This window comes from Salmo salar, chromosome 02 (assembly GCF_965601325.2).
Source record: "Salmo salar chromosome 02, fSalSal1, whole genome shotgun sequence".
NCBI classification, from domain to species: domain Eukaryota; kingdom Metazoa; phylum Chordata; class Actinopteri; order Salmoniformes; family Salmonidae; genus Salmo; species Salmo salar.
The window spans coordinates 66,709,810-66,729,417 of NC_138292.1; the positions used below are offsets into that span (position 1 = coordinate 66,709,810).

At 41.7% G+C, this 19,608-nt stretch overlaps 2 protein-coding genes across 3 annotated transcripts in view; one reads left to right on the forward strand and one right to left on the reverse strand.

Moving 5' to 3' along the window:
- LOC106590365 (xaa-Pro aminopeptidase 1) overlaps nucleotides 1-10,145 on the forward strand; it is an 11,870-nt gene extending 1,725 nt beyond the window's left edge. For both annotated transcript variants that reach the window (XM_014181312.3, XM_045708003.2), the window contains 17 exons: nucleotides 835-939; nucleotides 1,184-1,276; nucleotides 1,415-1,558; nucleotides 1,761-1,856; nucleotides 2,806-2,887; nucleotides 3,056-3,266; nucleotides 4,934-5,023; nucleotides 5,148-5,198; nucleotides 5,340-5,398; nucleotides 7,512-7,589; nucleotides 7,703-7,774; nucleotides 8,081-8,141; nucleotides 8,252-8,321; nucleotides 8,410-8,583; nucleotides 8,805-8,881; nucleotides 9,021-9,119; nucleotides 9,782-10,145. In XM_014181312.3, coding sequence (XP_014036787.2) covers nucleotides 835-939; nucleotides 1,184-1,276; nucleotides 1,415-1,558; nucleotides 1,761-1,856; nucleotides 2,806-2,887; nucleotides 3,056-3,266; nucleotides 4,934-5,023; nucleotides 5,148-5,198; nucleotides 5,340-5,398; nucleotides 7,512-7,589; nucleotides 7,703-7,774; nucleotides 8,081-8,141; nucleotides 8,252-8,321; nucleotides 8,410-8,583; nucleotides 8,805-8,881; nucleotides 9,021-9,119; nucleotides 9,782-9,901 — 1,682 coding nt within the window. In that variant the 3' untranslated portion in view covers nucleotides 9,902-10,145. The remainder of the gene's footprint in view (nucleotides 1-834; nucleotides 940-1,183; nucleotides 1,277-1,414; nucleotides 1,559-1,760; nucleotides 1,857-2,805; nucleotides 2,888-3,055; nucleotides 3,267-4,933; nucleotides 5,024-5,147; nucleotides 5,199-5,339; nucleotides 5,399-7,511; nucleotides 7,590-7,702; nucleotides 7,775-8,080; nucleotides 8,142-8,251; nucleotides 8,322-8,409; nucleotides 8,584-8,804; nucleotides 8,882-9,020; nucleotides 9,120-9,781) is intronic.
- LOC145862383 (uncharacterized) lies at nucleotides 9,995-12,489 on the reverse strand. Its single transcript, XM_082966120.1, has 3 exons — nucleotides 12,336-12,489; nucleotides 12,009-12,105; nucleotides 9,995-10,601 (listed from the first exon to the last, which is right to left on the reverse strand). The coding sequence occupies exons 1-3, from the start codon at nucleotides 12,445-12,447 to the stop codon at nucleotides 10,277-10,279; spliced, it is 534 nt and encodes a 177-aa protein (XP_082822246.1). The 5' UTR covers nucleotides 12,448-12,489; the 3' UTR covers nucleotides 9,995-10,276.
- Nucleotides 12,490-19,608: the final 7,119 nt, after the last annotated feature.

The window sequence follows — 19,608 nt, forward strand, 5'->3', positions numbered from 1 at the left end:
TGTGTGTGTGTGTGTGTGTGTGTGTGTGTGTGTGTGTGTGTGTGTGTGTGTGTGTGTGTGTGTGTGTGTGTGTGTGTGTGTGTGTGTGTGTGTGTGTGTGTGTGTGTGTGTGTGTGTGTGTGTGTGTGTACTTGTGTCAGGATCTAGTTCCCTTGTTATAAAGGAGGTTGATATGGCGAGAACACCAGTGAATACACAAAGACAAACTTATCACAGCCTTTGGTCATGTCAGACCAGATGAAATCAACACTTCATACAATACCAGGAAAGTTGTATTGTCATTTCCCATAACTGCACACCTTGCAGTGAACTTGTACGCCCTAAGAAAGAACAGGACATCTATAAACAATATAGACAGACATTTGCTTGTATTGAATTGGGGTCAGAGTTTGGACACGTTGATAATAAAATGAAATCAGGCCATAGAAACAGGACAGTTCTGTAGCCCTGCTTGACAAGCTTCAAACAGTAGCATAGTGACAACTAAAGACATGGCTAAGAATCAGATATTAAGACGACGTGTCTCCAGGCACGGCCATAGTGACAGAGAACAGATATGTAGCCTTGATTGATTGATGACATGTCTCCAGGCACGGCCATAGTGACAGAGAACAGATATGTAGCCTTGATTGATTGATGACATGTCTCCAGGCACGGCCATAGTGACTGAGAACAGATATGTAGCCTTGATTGATTGATGACATGTCTCCAGGCACGGCCATAGTGACTGAGAACAGATATGTAGCCTTGATTGATTGATGACATGTCTCCAGGCACGGCCATAGTGACAGAGAACAGATATGTAGCCTTGATTGATTGATGACATGTCTCCAGGTACGGCCATAGTGACAGAGAAGCATGCGGCCATGTGGACAGACGGACGGTACTTCCTCCAGGCCAGCCAGCAGATGGACAACAACTGGACCCTCATGAAGATGGGTAAACAACAACACTCTTAGTTCTTGAATGGATATGGCATCTGAAGACACTTAGTTGAAGCTAGTATAAGTGGAAGTTGGTTTCTTCTGCATCTAAAGTTAAAACTTTAAAGCAAATGCACTTAACCACTTTAGTATAGATTGGCCGATGCTTCTCTTGATAAGACATACCACACATGGGACAGTCTACTGTGTTGTGAGATGTCAGTATTTTCTGGCTCATTGCGGGTGTTTCCTGTCACCAGGTCTGAAGGAGACACTTAGCCAGGAGGACTGGCTGATCAGTGTGCTGCCTGAGAACTCGAAAGTAGGAGTGGACCCCTGGATCATTGCTGCTGGTCCGTAGAGTTCTACATCTCTTACGTCATACACAGTAATAATGGTGTAGTACATGTTGTGTACTATACTTCCAGTGCTAAGTATCTACCATTTTGGTGCTCACTATGGTTACATGACCTGTCTGTTGTTCCATCCAGACCAGTGGAAGAACATGTCTAAGGCCCTGGCCAGTGCAGGCCACTCCCTGGTGGCTGTTCAGGACAACCTGATAGATGCCATCTGGATGGACCGTCCAACCAGACCCTCCACTCAGCTCCTCACCCTGGGCCTGGGGTTCACGGGTCGGTAGTACCGCTTGGAGCCATTATTGACCTATTCAACATTCTAGAGGTGTTATGTGTCCTATCTGGTTGAAAGGTTGTAGCTGTACATGTGTGTACAATGTTTTTGATACAGAAAGGATTTTGTTCAACAGTGACGATGGCATGATGACATCTTCCTCATCAGTGGTTCACAGTTAATCCAGGTCCTCCTCTGTTCCAGGTCTGACCTGGCAGGACAAGATGACCGCTCTGAGATCCAAGATGGCCGAGAGGAAGATCTCTTGGTTCGTTGCCACGGCGCTGGATGAGATTGCATGTATGATTCCCTTTATACTGATATAGTTACTATAACACAGCACAGAGAATTACCATATAAAATATCACCAACTCACTAACCCTGGTCATGTCGAGTTACAGGGTGCACAGGCTTTCGTTCCAACCCAGCACTAGCACACCTGATTCAACGCATTTGAATTTTTTTTATTTAACTAGGCAAGTCAGTTAAGAGCAAATTATTATTTACAATGAAACCTAATCAAATGTCTTGATTGAAGAGTAGTTGATGGATTGAATCAGGTGTGTTAGTGCTGGGCTGGAACAAAAGTCTGCCCAACCAGTAGACCTACAGGACCAGGGTTAATGCACTTTATTGAATGACCTCACCAAACAGTTACGTTGCATAACCCTGTGAGGTAGACACGACACCCCCTGATCACCATCCAAGAACCCTGAGGCTGTACGGGTGTCCCTGTAGATGCCTGTCTGAGCACCTCGTTAGCTAGCCCTAACGAGCCTATAGAGCTCTCAGAGCTGATTGGCTGGCCAGAGTGTTTGTGTTAATTAGGGAGGACAATGTTGATGTTGATTGCAGTCGTCCAGTCACTTTTAGACTAGTGTGTCTAAATGAGGGGGTTTGTCTGGGCTTCTTCCCTAGAGGGTGAGGAGGGTAACCTCATCATAATAATAATACAATTATTAATAATGATTAGGATCATATTTATAATAATGATTATGAGGCATAATAATAACACAGTGTTAGCTAATTTATTTTTAGTAGAAGACACCATTTTAAATAGCTGTTTATAAGATTCAAACTACTGTACATAAAAATCTAAATCAAATTTGATTTGTCACGTGTCGAATACAACAGGTGTAGACCTTACAATGAAATACATTACTGAAATTGTTGAAGGAGAACAGGAAAAATCGTATCCACCAAACAGGTGTAAAGTGGTAGTGTGTTTTAACTGTGTTACTCTTCCCAGGGCTGTTCAACCTCCGTGGCTCTGACATCGAGTACGACCCTGTTTTCTTTGCGTACGCCATCGTTGGAATGAACACAATCAGGTAAAAGATCCTAAAAGCACCTAAATTAATCAAAAATAAAATAAAAATAAAATAAAAAACTTTACTTTCTTTCCCGACTGTCTTTTCTCTGACACAGTATAGAATGCACTGCATACTTTGATCTCCTATGAGAAGTAGGACATGAATCTGACCTCTGACCCCACCTAGGCTCTTCGTGGACATCAAGCGTCTGGCCGTGCCGACGGTGAGGGAGCACCTTCAGCTGGACACGCCCTCCAAGGCGGAGCTTAGCGTCCAGACTGCCCCCTATGAGTCTGTGTTCACGGAGCTGCAGGCTGTGTGTGCCTCCCTGGGGCCCAAGGAGAAGGTGTGGATCAGTGACAAAGCCAGCTGCGCCCTCACGCAGGTCATCCCCAAGGTGAGAGAGTGCGACTGTGTAGTCAGGCACAAAATGACCACTGTGCATAGCTGTATCACATTGGTGGAATGAGTGGGATGGGGATGAGTTACCCCCAAACAATGTAAAGTACCTTTGTTAATAAACTCAGCAAAAATAGAAACATCCTCTCACTGTCAACTGCGTTTATTTTCAGCAAACTTAACGTGTAAATATTTGTGTGAACATAAGATTCAACAACTGAGACATAAACTGAACAAGTTCCACAGACATGTGACTAACAGAAATTGAATAATGTGTCCCTGAACAAAGGGGGGGTCAAAATCAAAAGTAACAGTCAGTATCTGGTGTGGCCACCAGCTGCATTAAGTACTGCAGTGCATCTCCTCCTCATGGACTGCACCAGATTTGCCAGTTCTTGCTGTGAGATGTTACCCCACTCTTCCACCAAGGCACCTGCAAGTTCCCAGACATTTATACGGGGAATGGCCCTAGCCTTCACCCTCCAATCCAACAGGTCCCAGATGTGCTCAATGGGATTGAGATCCAGGCTCTTCGCTGGCCATGGCAGAACACTGGCATTCCTGTCTTGCAGGAAATCACGCACAGAACGAGCAGTATGGCTGGTGGCATTGTCATGCTGGAGGGTCATGTCAGGATGAGCTTGCAGGAAGGTACCACATGAGGGAGGAGGATGTCTTCCCTGTAACGCACAGCGTTGAGATTGCCTGCAATGACAACAAGCTCAGTCCAATGATGCAGTGACACACCGCCCCAGACCATGACGGACCCTCCGCCTACAAATCGATCCCGCTCCAGAGTACAGGCCTTGGTGTAACGCTCATTCCTTCGATGATAAACGCAAATCCGACCATCACCCCTGGTGAGACAAAACCGCGACTCGTCAGTGAAGAGCACTTTTTGCCAGTCCTGTCTGGTCCAGCGATGGTAGGTTTGTGCCCATAGGTGACGTTGTTGCCGGTGGTGTCTGGTGAGGACCTGCCTTACAACAGGCCTAGAAGCCCTCAGTCCAGTCTCTCTCAGCCTATTGCGGACAGTCTGAGCACTGATGGAGGGATTGTGTGTTCCTGGTGTAACTCGGGCAGTTGTTGTTGCCATCCTGTACCTGTCCCGCAGGTGTGATGTTCGGATGTACCGATCCTGTGCAGCTGTTACATGATCAGCTGTCCGTCCTTTCTCCCTGTAGTGCTATCTTAGGCGTCTCACAGTACGGACATTTATTGCCCTGGCCACATCTGCAGTCCTCATGCCTCCTTGCAGCATGCCTAAGGCACGTTCATGCAGATGAGCAGGGACCCTGGGCATCTCTCTTTTGGTGTTTTTCAGAGTCAGTAGAAAGGCCTCTTTAGTGTCCTAGGTTTTCATAACTGTGACCTTAATTGCCTACTGTCTGTAAGCTTTAAGTGTCTTAACGACCGTTCCACAGGTACATGTTCATTAATTGTTTATGGTTCATTGAACAAGCATGGGAAACAGTGTTTAAACCCTTTACAATTAAGATCTGTGAAGTTATTTGGATTTTTACGAATTATCTTTGAAAGACCGGGTCCTGAAAAAGGGACGTTTCTTTTTTTGCTGAGTTTACATGTAGGCCTATTTAGTAAAATGATATGTGTAGCATCAGGTACCAACTAATTCATTGCTTTGTTTTTCTGTTTTATCCACAGGCCCACCGGTCTCTTATCCCCTACACTCCTCTCTGCCTCGCCAAAGCTGTCAAGAACGCCACCGAGATTCAAGGGATGAAAATGGCCCATGTAAGTTACCTTTGACATTTTGACTCTTACAATTATATAATTGGATTTCAGACATCATAAAATCACCATAATTGTATCATCAACCAGCCATTGATCATGTTTGACTTTTTCTCCTCAACCACAGATCAAGGATGCTGTCGCCCTTTGTGAGCTCTTCGCTTGGTTGGAAAAAGAGGTACTTTATATGTACTTTTAAAATGTAATTTCCAGTAGTTTTGTAGCTGAAAGTAGTATTACGGTTTTATGATTGCAGACTTTTTGGCTGTGAGTGTTACAATGACTACGTGTCATGTACTGTGTGGTTGTTGTTTTATAGATTCCAAAAGGCACAGTGACTGAGATATCCGCAGCAGATAAGGCCGAGGAGTTACGCAGGTGGGGTTCTACTTTTCACTTCAACCATAAAATAACAAAGCTATGTAATAACAACATCTGTGACGTTTTCTCTCCAACTTCACTTATTATCCTGGATCTTTAGATTGAGATTTTATAGGTTCCGTGCAGTCACTACACTGAAAAATCATTTCTGAAGCACAAGGCAATAGGACAATTGCATACTCCTCTCTCATCTCTTTCTCAAAACCCATTGGAGGAGAAGGTCAGAGGGGAGGGACCTCTGGCTTTCTCATCCAATGGGTTTTGAGAAGGAGACGAGTAGAGAGGACTCGAGGAGTATGTAATTGAGATATTCCCAGTGAGTCAGATGTTTTTGAATGAGAGGGATATTTAGCATTTTAACTCCCTCTATTGAAACAATTAGGAACTGTACGCTGAGGGGAAAAAAGTATTTGATCCCCTGCTGATTTTGTACGTTTGCCCACTGAAAAAGAAATGATTAGTCTATAATTTTAATGGTAGGTTTATTTGAACAGTGAGAGACAGAATAACAACAACAAAAATCCAGAAAAACGCATGTCAAAAATGTTATAAATTGATTTGCATTTTAATGAGGGAAATAAGTATTTGACCCCTCTGCAAAACATGACTTAGTACTTGGTGGCCAAACCCTTGTTGGCAATCAGAGGTCAGATGTTTCTTGTAGTTGGCCACCAGGTTTGCACACATCTCAGGAGGGATTTTGTCCCACTCCTCTTTGCAGATCTTCTCCAAGTCATTAAGGTTTCGAGGCTGACGTTTGGCAACTCGAACCTTTAGCTCCCTCCACAGATTTTCTATGGGATTAAGGTCTGGAGACTGGCTAGGCCACTCCAGGACCTTAATGTGCTTCTTCTTGAGCCACTCCTTTGTTGCCTTGGCCGTGTGTTTTGGGTCATTGTCATGCTGGAATACCCATCCACGACCCATTATTCCTCCCCGTTCTCATGATGAGATTTGACAGTACATGGCCCCGTCCATCGTCCCTTTGATGCGGTGAAGTTGTCCTGTCCCCTTAGCAGGAAAACACCCCCAAAGCATAATGTTTCCACCTCCATGTTTGTGGTGTTCTTGGGGTCATAGGCAGCATTCCTCCTCCTCCAAACACGGCGAGTTGAGTTGATGCCAAAGAGCTCCATTTTGGTCTCATCTGACCACAACACTTTCACCCAGTTGTCCTCTGAATCATTTAGATGTTCATTAGCAAACTTCAGACGGGCATGTATATGTGTTTTGTTGAGCAGCGGGACCTTGCGGGCGCTGCAGGATTTCAGTCCTTCACGGCATAGTGCGTTACCAATTGTTTTCTTGGCGACTATGGTCCCAGCTGCCTTGAGATCATTGACAAGATCCTCCCGTGTAGTTCTGGGCTGATTCCTCCCCGTTCTCATGATCATTGCAACTCCACGAGGTGAGATCTTGCATGGAGCCCCAGGCCGAGGGAGATTGACAGTTCTTTTGTGTTTCTTCCATTTGCGAATAATCGCACCAACTGTTGTCACCTTCTCACCAAGCTGCTTGGTGATGGTCTTGTAGCCCATTCCAGCCTTGTGTAGGTCTACAATCTTGTCCCTGACATCCTTGGAGAGCTCTTTGGTCTTGGCCATGGTGGAGAGTTTGGAATCTGATTGATTGCTTCTGTGGACAGGTGTCTTTTATACAGGTAACAAACTGAGATTAGGAGCACTCCCTTTAAGAGTGTGCTCCTAATCTCAGCTCGTTACCTGTATAAAAGACACCTGGGAGGCAGAAATCTTTCTGATTGAAAGGGGGTCAAATACTTATTTCCCTCATTAAAATGCAAATCAATTTATAACGTTTTTGACATGCGTTTTCCTGGATTTTTTGTTGTTGTTATTCTGTCTCTCACTGTTGAAATAAACCTACCATTAAAATTATAGACTGATCATTTCTTTGTCAGTGGGCAAACGTACAAAATCCGCAGGGGATCGAATACTTTTTTCCCTCACTGTATGTACCTACTTCAACTCTGCGACGCGTTGTGCCTAAGAACAGCCCACAGCCGTGGTATATTGGCCATATACCACACCCCCTCAGTCCTTATTGCTTAAATACACATAAATAAATATTCATGTATTTTATGTGTTTTCAGCCAACAGAAAGACTTTGTCGGACTCAGCTTCCCATCCATTTCCAGTGTTGGACCAAACGGAGCAATCATTCATTACAAGTACCTTTGTTTTTTGTATAACTTTATTACACTGAAATTAATGTAGAGTGGTCTATAATCATGTTTTTGATCATTTATTTTGTATTTATGTACTTATTTTTGTTGCCCTATAGACCCCTCCCTGAAACCAACAGAACTCTCTCTCTAAACGAAATCTACCTCCTTGACTCTGGAGCCCAGTATATGTAAGTAATAATGCTACACATAATCCTACATGTAATAATGCTACACATAATCCTACATGTAATAATGCTACACATAATCCTACATGTAATAATGCTACGCATAATCCCGCATGTGAAAATGCCGCGCATAGTCCCGCGTGTGATAATGCCGCGCATAGTCCCGCATGTGACAATCCCGCGCGCGCGGCAAACCCGCACATAATTCCACACGTGATAATGCTACACATTCACCAAATCACGTAATAATGTGACACATTACAAATAAAACATGTTGTTATAATAAATTCTGGTTCTGGTGTTTTCTAGTGATGGAACAACAGACGTCACCCGCACCATGCACTTTGGATCCCCCTCTGCTTATGAGAAGGTAACAGTTATCCATATGGCCTCTCCTCTCATGACCTGCTACAGCATATGACAGAGAGAAAGTCCCAGTGGTATGTTCAGTGACCTATAGATTTTCTCTCTATATCTCAGGAAACCTTCACCTATGTTCTGAAGGGACATATAGCCGTCAGCGCCGCCATTTTCCCCAACGGAACCAAAGGTGAGACCTTGTTGTTTGTGGAGTACTCAATGTTGCCAGTGTTTGTTTTTAAATGACTAATATGTGAAATGTAAACCTCCGCCCTTAGGCCACCTGCTGGACTCGTTTGCCCGCCAGGCGCTGTGGGAGTCTGGGCTGGACTACCTCCATGGTACGGGCCACGGGGTGGGATGTTTCCTCAATGTCCACGAGGGACCCTGTGGGATCTCCTACAAGACCTTCGCCGACGAGCCCCTGGAGGCAGGCATGATTGTCAGCGATGGTGGGTACGCTCACACACACATGGACGTACACACACTCACGTACATGCATGCACATACACACAGACATGCAGGCACGCATACACACACACTTACTAACTAACTATCATGCATGCATGCATACACAAACACACAGACAATTTAACTATTTCTCTCTCTCTGTCTCTGTCTCTGTCTGTTTCTCTCTCACACACACCTGAACTTGTCTCCTTCCTTTCCTCAGAACCTGGGTACTATGAGGACGGCTTGTTTGGCATTAGAATTGAAAACGTTGTTCTGGTGGTGCCAGCAAAACCCAAGGTAAGAAATTGACTGAATAAGTATCAAGTGAAGTGTGTGTATAGAGTGAAGAATGAGTATTTATGTTTATGGAGACAGATTGACTGACTACGTGTAAAATGAAGTGTGAAGACCATGTGACCTTTGTCTGTGTCCTCAGTACAACTACAGAAACAAGGGCAGTTTGACGTTTGAGCCTCTCACTCTGGTCCCCATCCAAGCCAAGATGGTAAACACAGATCTTCTCACCCAGAAAGAGGTCAGTCTTGTTCCCCATTCTTTGAAATTCATATTTTACCAAACACACTGTTTCTTTAGGAGCTATCATTCATGTATTTCTACTAAAACAGAGCACCCATTTAGTTCTACTAAAACACAGCACCCATTTAGTTCTACTAAAACAGAGCACCCATTTAGTTCTACTAAAACAGAGCACCCATTTAGTTCTACTAAAATAGAGCACCCATTTAGTTCTACTAAAACAGAGCACCCATTTAGTTCTACTAAAACAGAGCACCCATTTAGTTCTACTAAAATAGAGCACCCATTTAGTTCTACTAAAATAGAGCACCCATTTAGTTCTACTAAAATAGAGCACCCATTTAGTTCTACTAAAATAGAGCACCCATTTAGTTGTAATTTAAAAAAGTAATTATACAGATCTATAATGTCAACATGGCACTTGAAACTTGGGTAGAAAAACTGTATTGTTTGGTTGAATGAAGTGACACGTAGTAGAGCAGAAATAAAACAATCTTTCAGTTTCAAATCAGCTTTGCCATAGGAGAGAAAGATAATGTATAAGGAGGTCTTCAGGAAATATCCACAGGTGCTCTTTGAAACCGGGGAAATCGATTAGTAATAGTTCTGCCATTTTGTATGTTATCACTCTGTGTGTGACACTCTCTTATCTTCCTGCAGCGTGATTGGGTGAACGAGTACCACAGGCAGTGCCGGGAGACGATTGGAGCAGAGCTGGAGAGGCAGGGCCGCAAGGAGGCCCTGGATTGGCTGATCAGGGAAACCCAGCCAATTGCCTGAAGGCTATTCTGTGACTGACTCTTATTTAATCCAATTGTATTGCCCAGGAGTACAATTGATCAATCAATTGATTGCTCATCTCAGCAGTGATGATAACCTTTTCTTTTGATATTTTCTCTGAGAAGCTACCATCTATCGTTCTGGTCTCTGTGTATTTCACGCTATGCTTCTTTTCTAAAGCACACCATCCATGTCTGAACTGTTTTATGGCGGTTAAATAAATATCCAAGTTTGGAAAAAATAATCTTTCACAACTTCCAAATAACTTCATCAAAGTTGTCATCCACTTTAGACAATGATTTTCCCAAAATACAAACTTGAATAGGACAAAAAAATCAAACACCCCTCCCATGAAGTGGAACATGCCACCTTGCTCTAGAGCTGCATGTAAAAGTTGGGTGGGTCCAGGATGATACCACTATTGGGATCATTGGCGTAGTCCTGAAAAGTTAGCTCTTCTTGCTCCTTCGATCCACCAGGGGCGATATTCTGGATATTGTCCTCTTCCTCCAGCCCTATGGGTAGAGGGTTACTGTAGATGTAGTAGATTCTGGAGTTGTCCTTAGATGCTTCCTGTTTTATGAAGAATGAGAGAGGGTTTCTGAAACTGGTGGATCTCTTGACAGCTCTGATGTCCACCGGGTTGACTGGTACGTCACGAAGCACAGCACTCTCATACATATGGGCCCTCTTCGACAGCCTGGAGGCGGGAAAAGATATAATGCGCTTTCAGGGAACTGTGGGACTTTCTATGTCTTCTTTCTTGTCATTTTAAACCAATGCATTAAAATGTCCATTATTTTGTGTGCACATCAACATGGTAAACCAACATGGTAAAAACTTGCTGTAAAAGACCATTCAGTTTCATCATATGTCCATGGAGTGTCACTGTTCTACTGTGTTAAATGTGGAGTCGTACAGTGAGAAAAAGGCTACGCCAGAGGAAGCCGGGCTCATTGTAATGGCTGGAATGGAATAAATGGAAAGGTATTAAACGCATCAAACATGGAAACGGCATGTTTGACTCCGTTCCATTAATTCCATTCCAGCCGTTGCATTGAGCCGTCCTCCTAAAGCTCATCCCACCAGCCTCCTCTGGGCTACACGTCTAGGTTTGTCACCAAAACAACCTTCAAAGCTTCAATGTAATTTAAGCGTCATGTTCAATTACCAAATATTTTGTTTGCTCCAATGTAGCCTAATGAGTGAGAGTCATTACTAAGATGACTTTAGCTGAGGATGCCAACATGACTCGGAGAGGTAATTGTTAGCCAGAGATATAAACATGACCCAGAGACAGATGACCTCCTGCGACCGTGACAGGAGATGCTGTAGAGCCTCTTTACTAAAATATATATATATATATATATATATATATATATATGGAATTATGGGTACTGTAGTACAACAAGCCTTACCTCCTGCGACTGTGACAGGAGATGCAAAGCGAGAGGTTTTACCCCACCCAAAATCTGTCCACGAAAATAATTTATTTACAAAGTAAATGTTTGTATGGAGGTCAACAAGAGAGTGTTGAATTTGTCAATAAAAAATGTAATTGCTAATTTGCTACGTGAGGCTTATTTGATCGAATAGACATTTCGTAATGGTTGTTACGAATGCACTGATATAAGTGGACACGTGGAATTTCTGCAACTTACCCAAAAAATGACTTTATATCGCAGATGTGCCTTTTCTCATAGAGATAGAGGACTCATCATGGATATAACTTGTTTTAGAATGGACCTTGCCATTGAGGGCCTCCACCATTTTAAAGTAGTCAACTGAGTGGGGATTCCTATGAGTTAGGAACAATCAATCAATGATGAAGACTTTTAAATAGAGATAGCCTCAATGGTGCTGCCAATTCTCTCTAACAGATGCTATAATGGCATAGATACAAAGATGAGTGCTCTAACTCTATGGTCTGTTTACACGATTATCTGCCCTCTCATTGGCTAGAATGGTCCCACCTGATCTCGCCTCCTCCGGCCTGCCTTCCATATTTGAGGACATATCCAATATCTTGTCAATATATTATACAATCTTTGCTAAGATTCATATGTAGTACAAAGGCTTATGGCTATTGTAGTACATCAAGCCTTACCGTCTGCGGTTGTGACAGGATATGCTGCAGAACAGGCCAGTGATGGTGAGAACACACAAGGCTAGAGACATTAGGATGATGTTGAACACCTTGAGCTCTGGAAGAAGAAGGAAAGGAACAAGTGACTGGTGACCAAATTCTAAGAAGAGGGGAAACAAGTGAAGACTAAGGTTCACCTTCATTTCAAGTCAAACACTGAAACTTATTCAAGACACAAAGTCCCACTCAACCAACAACACTCCCAATTCAACTTACAAATGAAGAGGCTAGATTCTTACAATATGTTTCTAGATACCAAAAAGCAGCCCTATAGTTGACCTTACCTACCATGTACTGCTGCGTTCATATCCTGGTCGACCGCGGTGAGAGCCGCGGTCCTGTTCATATCAAACGCCATCACCGTCACACTACTGTGGTTGTGGGTCCCAATCCCACTCATATTGTTGCCATTGGCATCCACCACATGGACTGATCCCAGGCTTCAAGCTCCGCTCACTGATTTAAAAGCCCTCAACACCATGTGACTCCCCCCAACTATTCTTGTCTCTGATCTGTTTTCGTGGAAACTTGGCGCCCCTCTTTTGGCGTCCCCCAGCCTTTGTTCTGCACCCTTTTTAGTTCTTGTACCCCTCTTCCCCCCTCCCATCTCTCCATACACCCCTCGTTTACATATTATTAGTATTCTCTCCATCTCTGAGGGACAGTGAGAGAGAGGGAGAGGGAGTATTCTCTCCATCTCCGAGCGATAGTGGTGGAGGGTGGATGGGTAACAGTCTGAATACTCATGGCAGGTTCTGAGTGTTGCCCCACTACATTAACAGGGAGCTACAGTACTTTAGGCCTCTTAGGTTGAACACCACCAACTTTTCCCTCAACACTGCCACCCACTTCAATACAAACAAGATATGTTGTGTTCATGTTCTGACACTATAATTGGTTTCACAGCTAGTTGAGCTTCGGCTAACGAACCCAATCATAGCAATATGTTGCAATATGGCCTCTATAAGAAAAAGGTCCATCATGTTCAATACATCACGCATCAGCTTCTCTTCATCACATCCTGTCAAACAAGGAACACACTGTCTGTGTCCCAAATGGCCCCTATCGCTAACTAGTGCACTACTTTTGACCAGAGCCCTTGTCAAAAGTAGTGCACTTTATAGAGAATAGGGTCCCATTTGGGGAGCACACACTGTATTGTATTGGAACACATTGCGTAATAGCCTGGCTATCTCCAGTAGCGTTCCAGTGTGAAATGAAGCATGAAGAGTTGGTAGAGGAATACAATGCTCTCTTTGTCTCTGTCTGCTCTCTGTGCATAGCCCATATTGTGAAGCCATGGATACAACCTGGATATAGAGGTCATTATTATGATTCTCGGTATTCATTAAAAAAACAAGTCTTTCAACCATGCCATCTCCCATCGATCTATGACCATTTTATTTGGGGTTTGTCACTTTCCAGTATATGTGTGTCTATAGTGCATATGTCATCATTGGGCCCTTGTGGATGTAAGAAATCTACATAAGGCCTACTGTCCAATGTCCATATCTGTGAATAGGAAAACATCTCAATCTCCCCTGATACTTATATCCTTCATAGTTGTTGATATCGAATATTTTCCATGCTCATCTTCAGTACTGTTTTGGACATTTTGGACAATATTACAGTCCCCGGCCGCTCTATGCAGTGCCAGACATGTATTAATAGATTGTCCCAGTAGAAGTTCAGTAAACATCTTTCCCCTTTTTCCTCTTGTTCTCCTGAGGCTGTCTTCATGGTCATATCATCCCACCAACAAGTTTATTGTGATGAATCTGGCTACGATCCTAGTTAAAGCTGTCACGTTCATTTGAATGGACGGACCAAGGCGCAGCGTGTGTTGAGTTCCACATCTTTTATTTAAGTGAAACTTTCAAACAAAAACAATAAACAAGCAACGCAACGAAACGTAAAGTAACGTAGTACTACCTGCACATACACAAGCAATATCCCACAAAGCAGGTGGGAACAATGAACAACTTAAGAATGACCCCCAATTAGAGACAACGATAAACAGCTGCCTCTAATTGGGAACCATACTAATATACCAACATAGAAAATACAGACTAGAACACCCCCCTAGTCACGCTCTGACCTCAACACCATAGAGAACCAAGGGCTCTCTATGGTCAGGGTGACAAAAGCCACGGAGGGATGGAAGCAATGGTAGAAAAAGTACTACATTGTCATAGTTGAGTAAAAGTAAACATACTGTACCTTAATAGAAAATGATTCAAGTAAAAGTGAAAGTCACCAGTAAAATACTACTTGAGTAAAAGTCTAGAAGTATTTGGTTTTACATATACTCAGGTGAATGGAATTGCTAAAACGTACTTAAGTACCAAGAGTAAAAGTGTAAACCATTTCAAATTCCTTATATTAAGCAAACCAGACGGCACAATTTATTTTGTAATTTTTTTATTGACGGTTGGGGCACACTCCAACACTCAGACATAATTTACAAACAAAGCATTTGTGTTGAGTGAGTCTGCCAGATAAGAGACAGTAGGGATGACCAGGGATGTTCTCTTGATAAGTTCTCTTGATAAGTGTGTGAATTGGATCATTTTCCTGGGTGTCAGGGAAAATGTATAGAGTAAAAAGTATATTATTTTCTTTAGGAATGTAGTGAAATAAAAGTAAAAGCTGGCAAAAATATAAATAGTAAAGTAAAGTACAGATACCCAAAAAAACTACTTAAGTAGTACTTTAAATTAGTTTTACTTAAGGACTTTACACCACTGGATGGAAGAAAGGGGAGAGAGGGAGAAAGGTTGAGAGAAAGAGTTATACAGACAGAAATAGGAGGGAGAAGAGAGGAGAAGGGTAGAGACACAGAGAGAGAGAGAGAGAATAGGAGAGAGAGAAAGAACCCACTGGACTTGGGGGTGTAGAGGGACAGTTCTCTAGACATAGGGGGGTCTGTTCACCTCATGGGAAATCCGTGCCTTGCTCCTCTCTCCGCAATGAGCCAATGGAACGTGGGAGAAATAGTTTCCTTGTGAACTCTCACTGCTGCTTATTTGACTGTCCTGACCGAGACCAGTTGGACAGCAACCAAACTGGCTACTGTAAACCATAGCCCACTAGATAAGTGCAGACTGTGATTGGTGAATTTGCCTGAAACACAAACAGAATAATGACATGCTAAATATTAAATAACGGAAATTAAATCATGTGGATGTCAAAACAATAATAATAATTTCCTATACCCTCCTTGGCTGTGATATCTTATTGTAGGACCATTTGGAATTTGAAAGAGGGATAGATTTGACGTTATAATCCACTAGAGGTGAGTGTTGACTTGTGTTTCTGTCCTGAAACTACTGTAGGAGTTAGAAGTTGTTAGAAGTTGTACCCTAAATGCTAGTCCAGGATTAGATGTTTCTTTTCCACCTTATAGTTATGGATAGGGTTGAGGAACAGGTCATCTTATCCTAGATCTGCTGTTAGGGGGATGTTCTTCCTCAAGCCAGTTGTAAAGCACATTATGTCTACATGGAGGACATGCTGCTGAGTTGAGTGACAGTTATAACCTGTATGTGTTACAGTAATAACATGACACACTATACTGTATATGTTACAATAATAACACGACACACTATACTGTATATGTTACAGTAATAACATAACACACTATACTGTATATGTTACAGTAATAACATAACACACTATACTGTATATGTTACAGTAATAACATTACACACTATACTGTATATGTTACAGTAATAACACAACACACTATACTGTATACGTTACAGTAATAACATGACACACTATACTGTCTATGTTACAGTAATAACATGACACACTATACTGTATATGTTACAGTAATAACACAACACACTATACTGTATATGTTACAGTAATAACACGACACACTATACTGTATATGTTACAGTAATAACATAACACACTATACTGTATATGTTACAGTAATAACACAACACACTATACTGTATATGTTACAGTAATAACACAACACACTATACTGTATATGTTACAGTAATAACACGACACACTATACTGTATATGTTACAGTAATAACACGACACACTATACTGTCTATGTTACAGTAATAACACAACACTATACTGTATATGTTACAGTAATAACAACACACTATACTGTATATGTTACAGTAATAACACGACACACTCTACTGTATATGTTACAGTAATAACATAACACACTATACTGTCTATGTTACAGTAATAACACAACACACTATACTGTATATGTTACAGTAATAACATAACACACTATACTGTATATGTTACAGTAATAACACAACACACTATACTGTATATGTTACAGTAATAACACAACACACTATACTGTATATGTTACAGTAATAACATAACACACTATACTGTATATGTTACAGTAATAACACAACACACTATACTGTATATGTTACAGTAATAACACAACACACTATACTGTATATGTTACAGTAATAACATAACACACTATACTGTATATGTTACAGTAATAACACAACACACTATACTGTATATGTTACAGTAATAACACGACACACTATACTGTATATGTTACAGTAATAACACGACACACTATACTGTCTATGTTACAGTAATAACACAACACACTATACTGTATATGTTACAGTAATAACACAACACACTATACTGTATATGTTACAGTAATAACACGACACACTATACTGTATATGTTACAGTAATAACACAGCACACTATACTGTATATGTTACAGTAATAACATAACACACTATACTGTATATGTTACAGTAATAACACAACACACTATACTGTATATGTTACAGTAATAACATGACACACTATACTGTATATGTTACAGTAATAACACAACACACTATACTGTATATGTTACAGTAATAACATGACACACTATACTGTATATGTTACAGTAATAACATGACACACTATACTGTATATGTTACAGTAATAACACGACACACTATACTGTCTATGTTACAGTAATAACATGACACACTATACTGTATATGTTACAGTAATAACATTACACACTATACTGTATATGTTACAGTAATAACACAACACACTATACTGTATATGTTACAGTAATAACACGACACACTATACTGTATATGTTACAGTAATAACATAACACACTATACTGTATATGTTACAGTAATAACACAACACACTATACTGTATATGTTACAGTAATAACATGACACACTATACTGTATATGTTACAGTAATAACACAACACACTATACTGTATATGTTACAGTAATAACATGACACACTATACTGTATATGTTACAGTAATAACATGACACACTATACTGTATATGTTACAGCTGTTATGTGTCGTGACTGGTCCCAAGGGGGGACCAGTACGGGGAGATTTTTTTTTTAATGCATTCTAGATAAGAGCGTCTGCTAAATGACTAAAATGTAAATGTAAAATGTATATTATAAGCAAAAACAGCAATATGGAGACAGATTGACTGATAAGGAAATCAAGCATAACACTGGCCTCTTAAATGTGTTTATTTACCTACTTCCACTGTTTGATATTTTATTCTACCGTAGCCTACACTGGAGTCTAGCTGTTTTGATCTGAGGGTATGTGTGTGGCGCTGGATGGAAAAGTTTATTTGAGCAGCAGTTGGTATTCAGGAACTATGCTCCTTACAAGAACCACTGTGGGAAGGAGAGTCTATACTAACTCCATTTAAAAATTGGGTTCAAATATTAACATCTTTTAGTGTGCTAATATGTCTTACAAGCACGCACGCCACTTAATGCACCATCTCTCAGTCATATGGCCATGAGCTGCCGTTTTGTGACCTGGTCTATGCCAAGCTTTCCCCTCACCCCGTAGTGAAGTGGCTACATGTGTTTGCTCTTAATGCAGTTTATTTGGGCAAGTGGTGCAGGAATGATATTTTATGAGGAGCAAAATTTGTGTCAGAGAGAGTTCCAGATAGTTCCAGCGTTGGCATGGTAGACTGTAGTGTTTAATGTCGTCATTAATGAATTAATTCCCCTCCCTTACCCCTCACCCGTCTGCCACCCTCCTCACCCTCCCCTCCCCATTGCGCGCACCCTTCCTCCTACCCCCTCCGCACCCCATGCCCGTCGCCCCTTCTCCCCCTCTCACCCTGAAGTCCATGTTTATGGAAAAGCTGGTAGGGAATTAGTGTTCTGATGCGGTTCAACGACAAGGCCCGACTATTGATTTATTGCACGTGCCAGTTCTAATACCAGGATACTTCTTAACCATAGTGCCAGTTCTAATACCAGGATACTTCTTAACCATAGTGCCAGTTCTAATACCAGGATACTTCTTAACCATAGTGCCAGTTCTAATACCAGGATACTTCTTAACCATAGTGCCAGTTCTAATACCAGGATACTTCTTAACCATAGTGCCAGTTGTAATACCAGGATACTTCTTAACCATAGTGCCAGTTCTAATACCAGGATACTTCTTAACCATAGTGCCAGTTATAATACCAGGATACTTCTTAACCATAGTGCCAGTTATAATACCAGGATACTTCTTAACCATAGGGCACTGCCTGAGTACTCACTACTCTGTTTCGTGTCGGTACAGAACTGATAAATGTTGTTTATCCAGTCATCTGTTGGTTCTGGAATCCCTCTTTATCCTGGTATACATCATCACACAATTCATGCAGCATCTGCCTACTTTGGATGAATAGGTGCCAATATATTATATTATATATACATGATATATTATGATGTGGCACGCTGACTGTCTGGTGAACATAGCCTTAGTGGACCTACAGCAGAACAGTTTAAAGATCAAATCTTGTAAACATACTGTACTGTTTCTGTTTGTTGCCAACACATTTCCTTTTATTCCTATGACCATTTACAAATAGAAGCCAATGAGACCAGCTGTACATGACCAGTTAAACCCCTCCCAACCCACTAATCTCACCCATAGCAGAATGGGAGCCACCAAGGACCACTGAAAACCCAGGCAGTCACGACACATTTTATGTGTATGATTTAATGATTCCTGCTGTCATCGCCGTTCCATCCTATTGAATCCATACACATGGCACATGGTCATATGTCATGTATAACCAGTGTAACACACACACACACACCACACACACACACACACACACACACACACACACACACACACACACACACACACACACACACACACACACACACACACACACACACAGGTCCCAGTGTGACTGTATCATATATCAGAGAGGAATTGTACATGGTGCATGACCCATAAACTCTGTTAATACACTGCCTCCACGATCCTGTCTGACCTATACATACCGTTCGGATGCCAACAAGAGCTTTGTAGCCATGCACCGAAATACATATCCAGCTAAGCTTTAACGTTATATTAAACATAATTACTCTTTACGAAAATCCCTGTTTTCATAAACAATATAGCCCTCTGTGATCCCATAATATAGAAACACATCATTTAATGGATTCCTAGAATGTCTGTTGCAATCCATGGCTTTACTATATCCCTGACCTCATCCTCCACACAGCTAAAGCAGACGGCGATGGACAAG

Coding starts and splice junctions, on each gene's coding strand:
- LOC145862383 (XM_082966120.1), bottom strand. CDS start 12,447: ATGAGTGGGATTGGGACCCACAACCACAGTAGTGTGACGGTGATGGCG. Junction 12,106..12,335: donor TATGAACGCAGCAGTACATG/GTAGGTAAGGTC, acceptor TTCTTCTTCCAG/AGCTCAAGGTGTTCAACATC. Junction 10,602..12,008: donor TCCTGTCACAACCGCAGACG/GTAAGGCTTGAT, acceptor TCCCGCCTCCAG/GCTGTCGAAGAGGGCCCATA.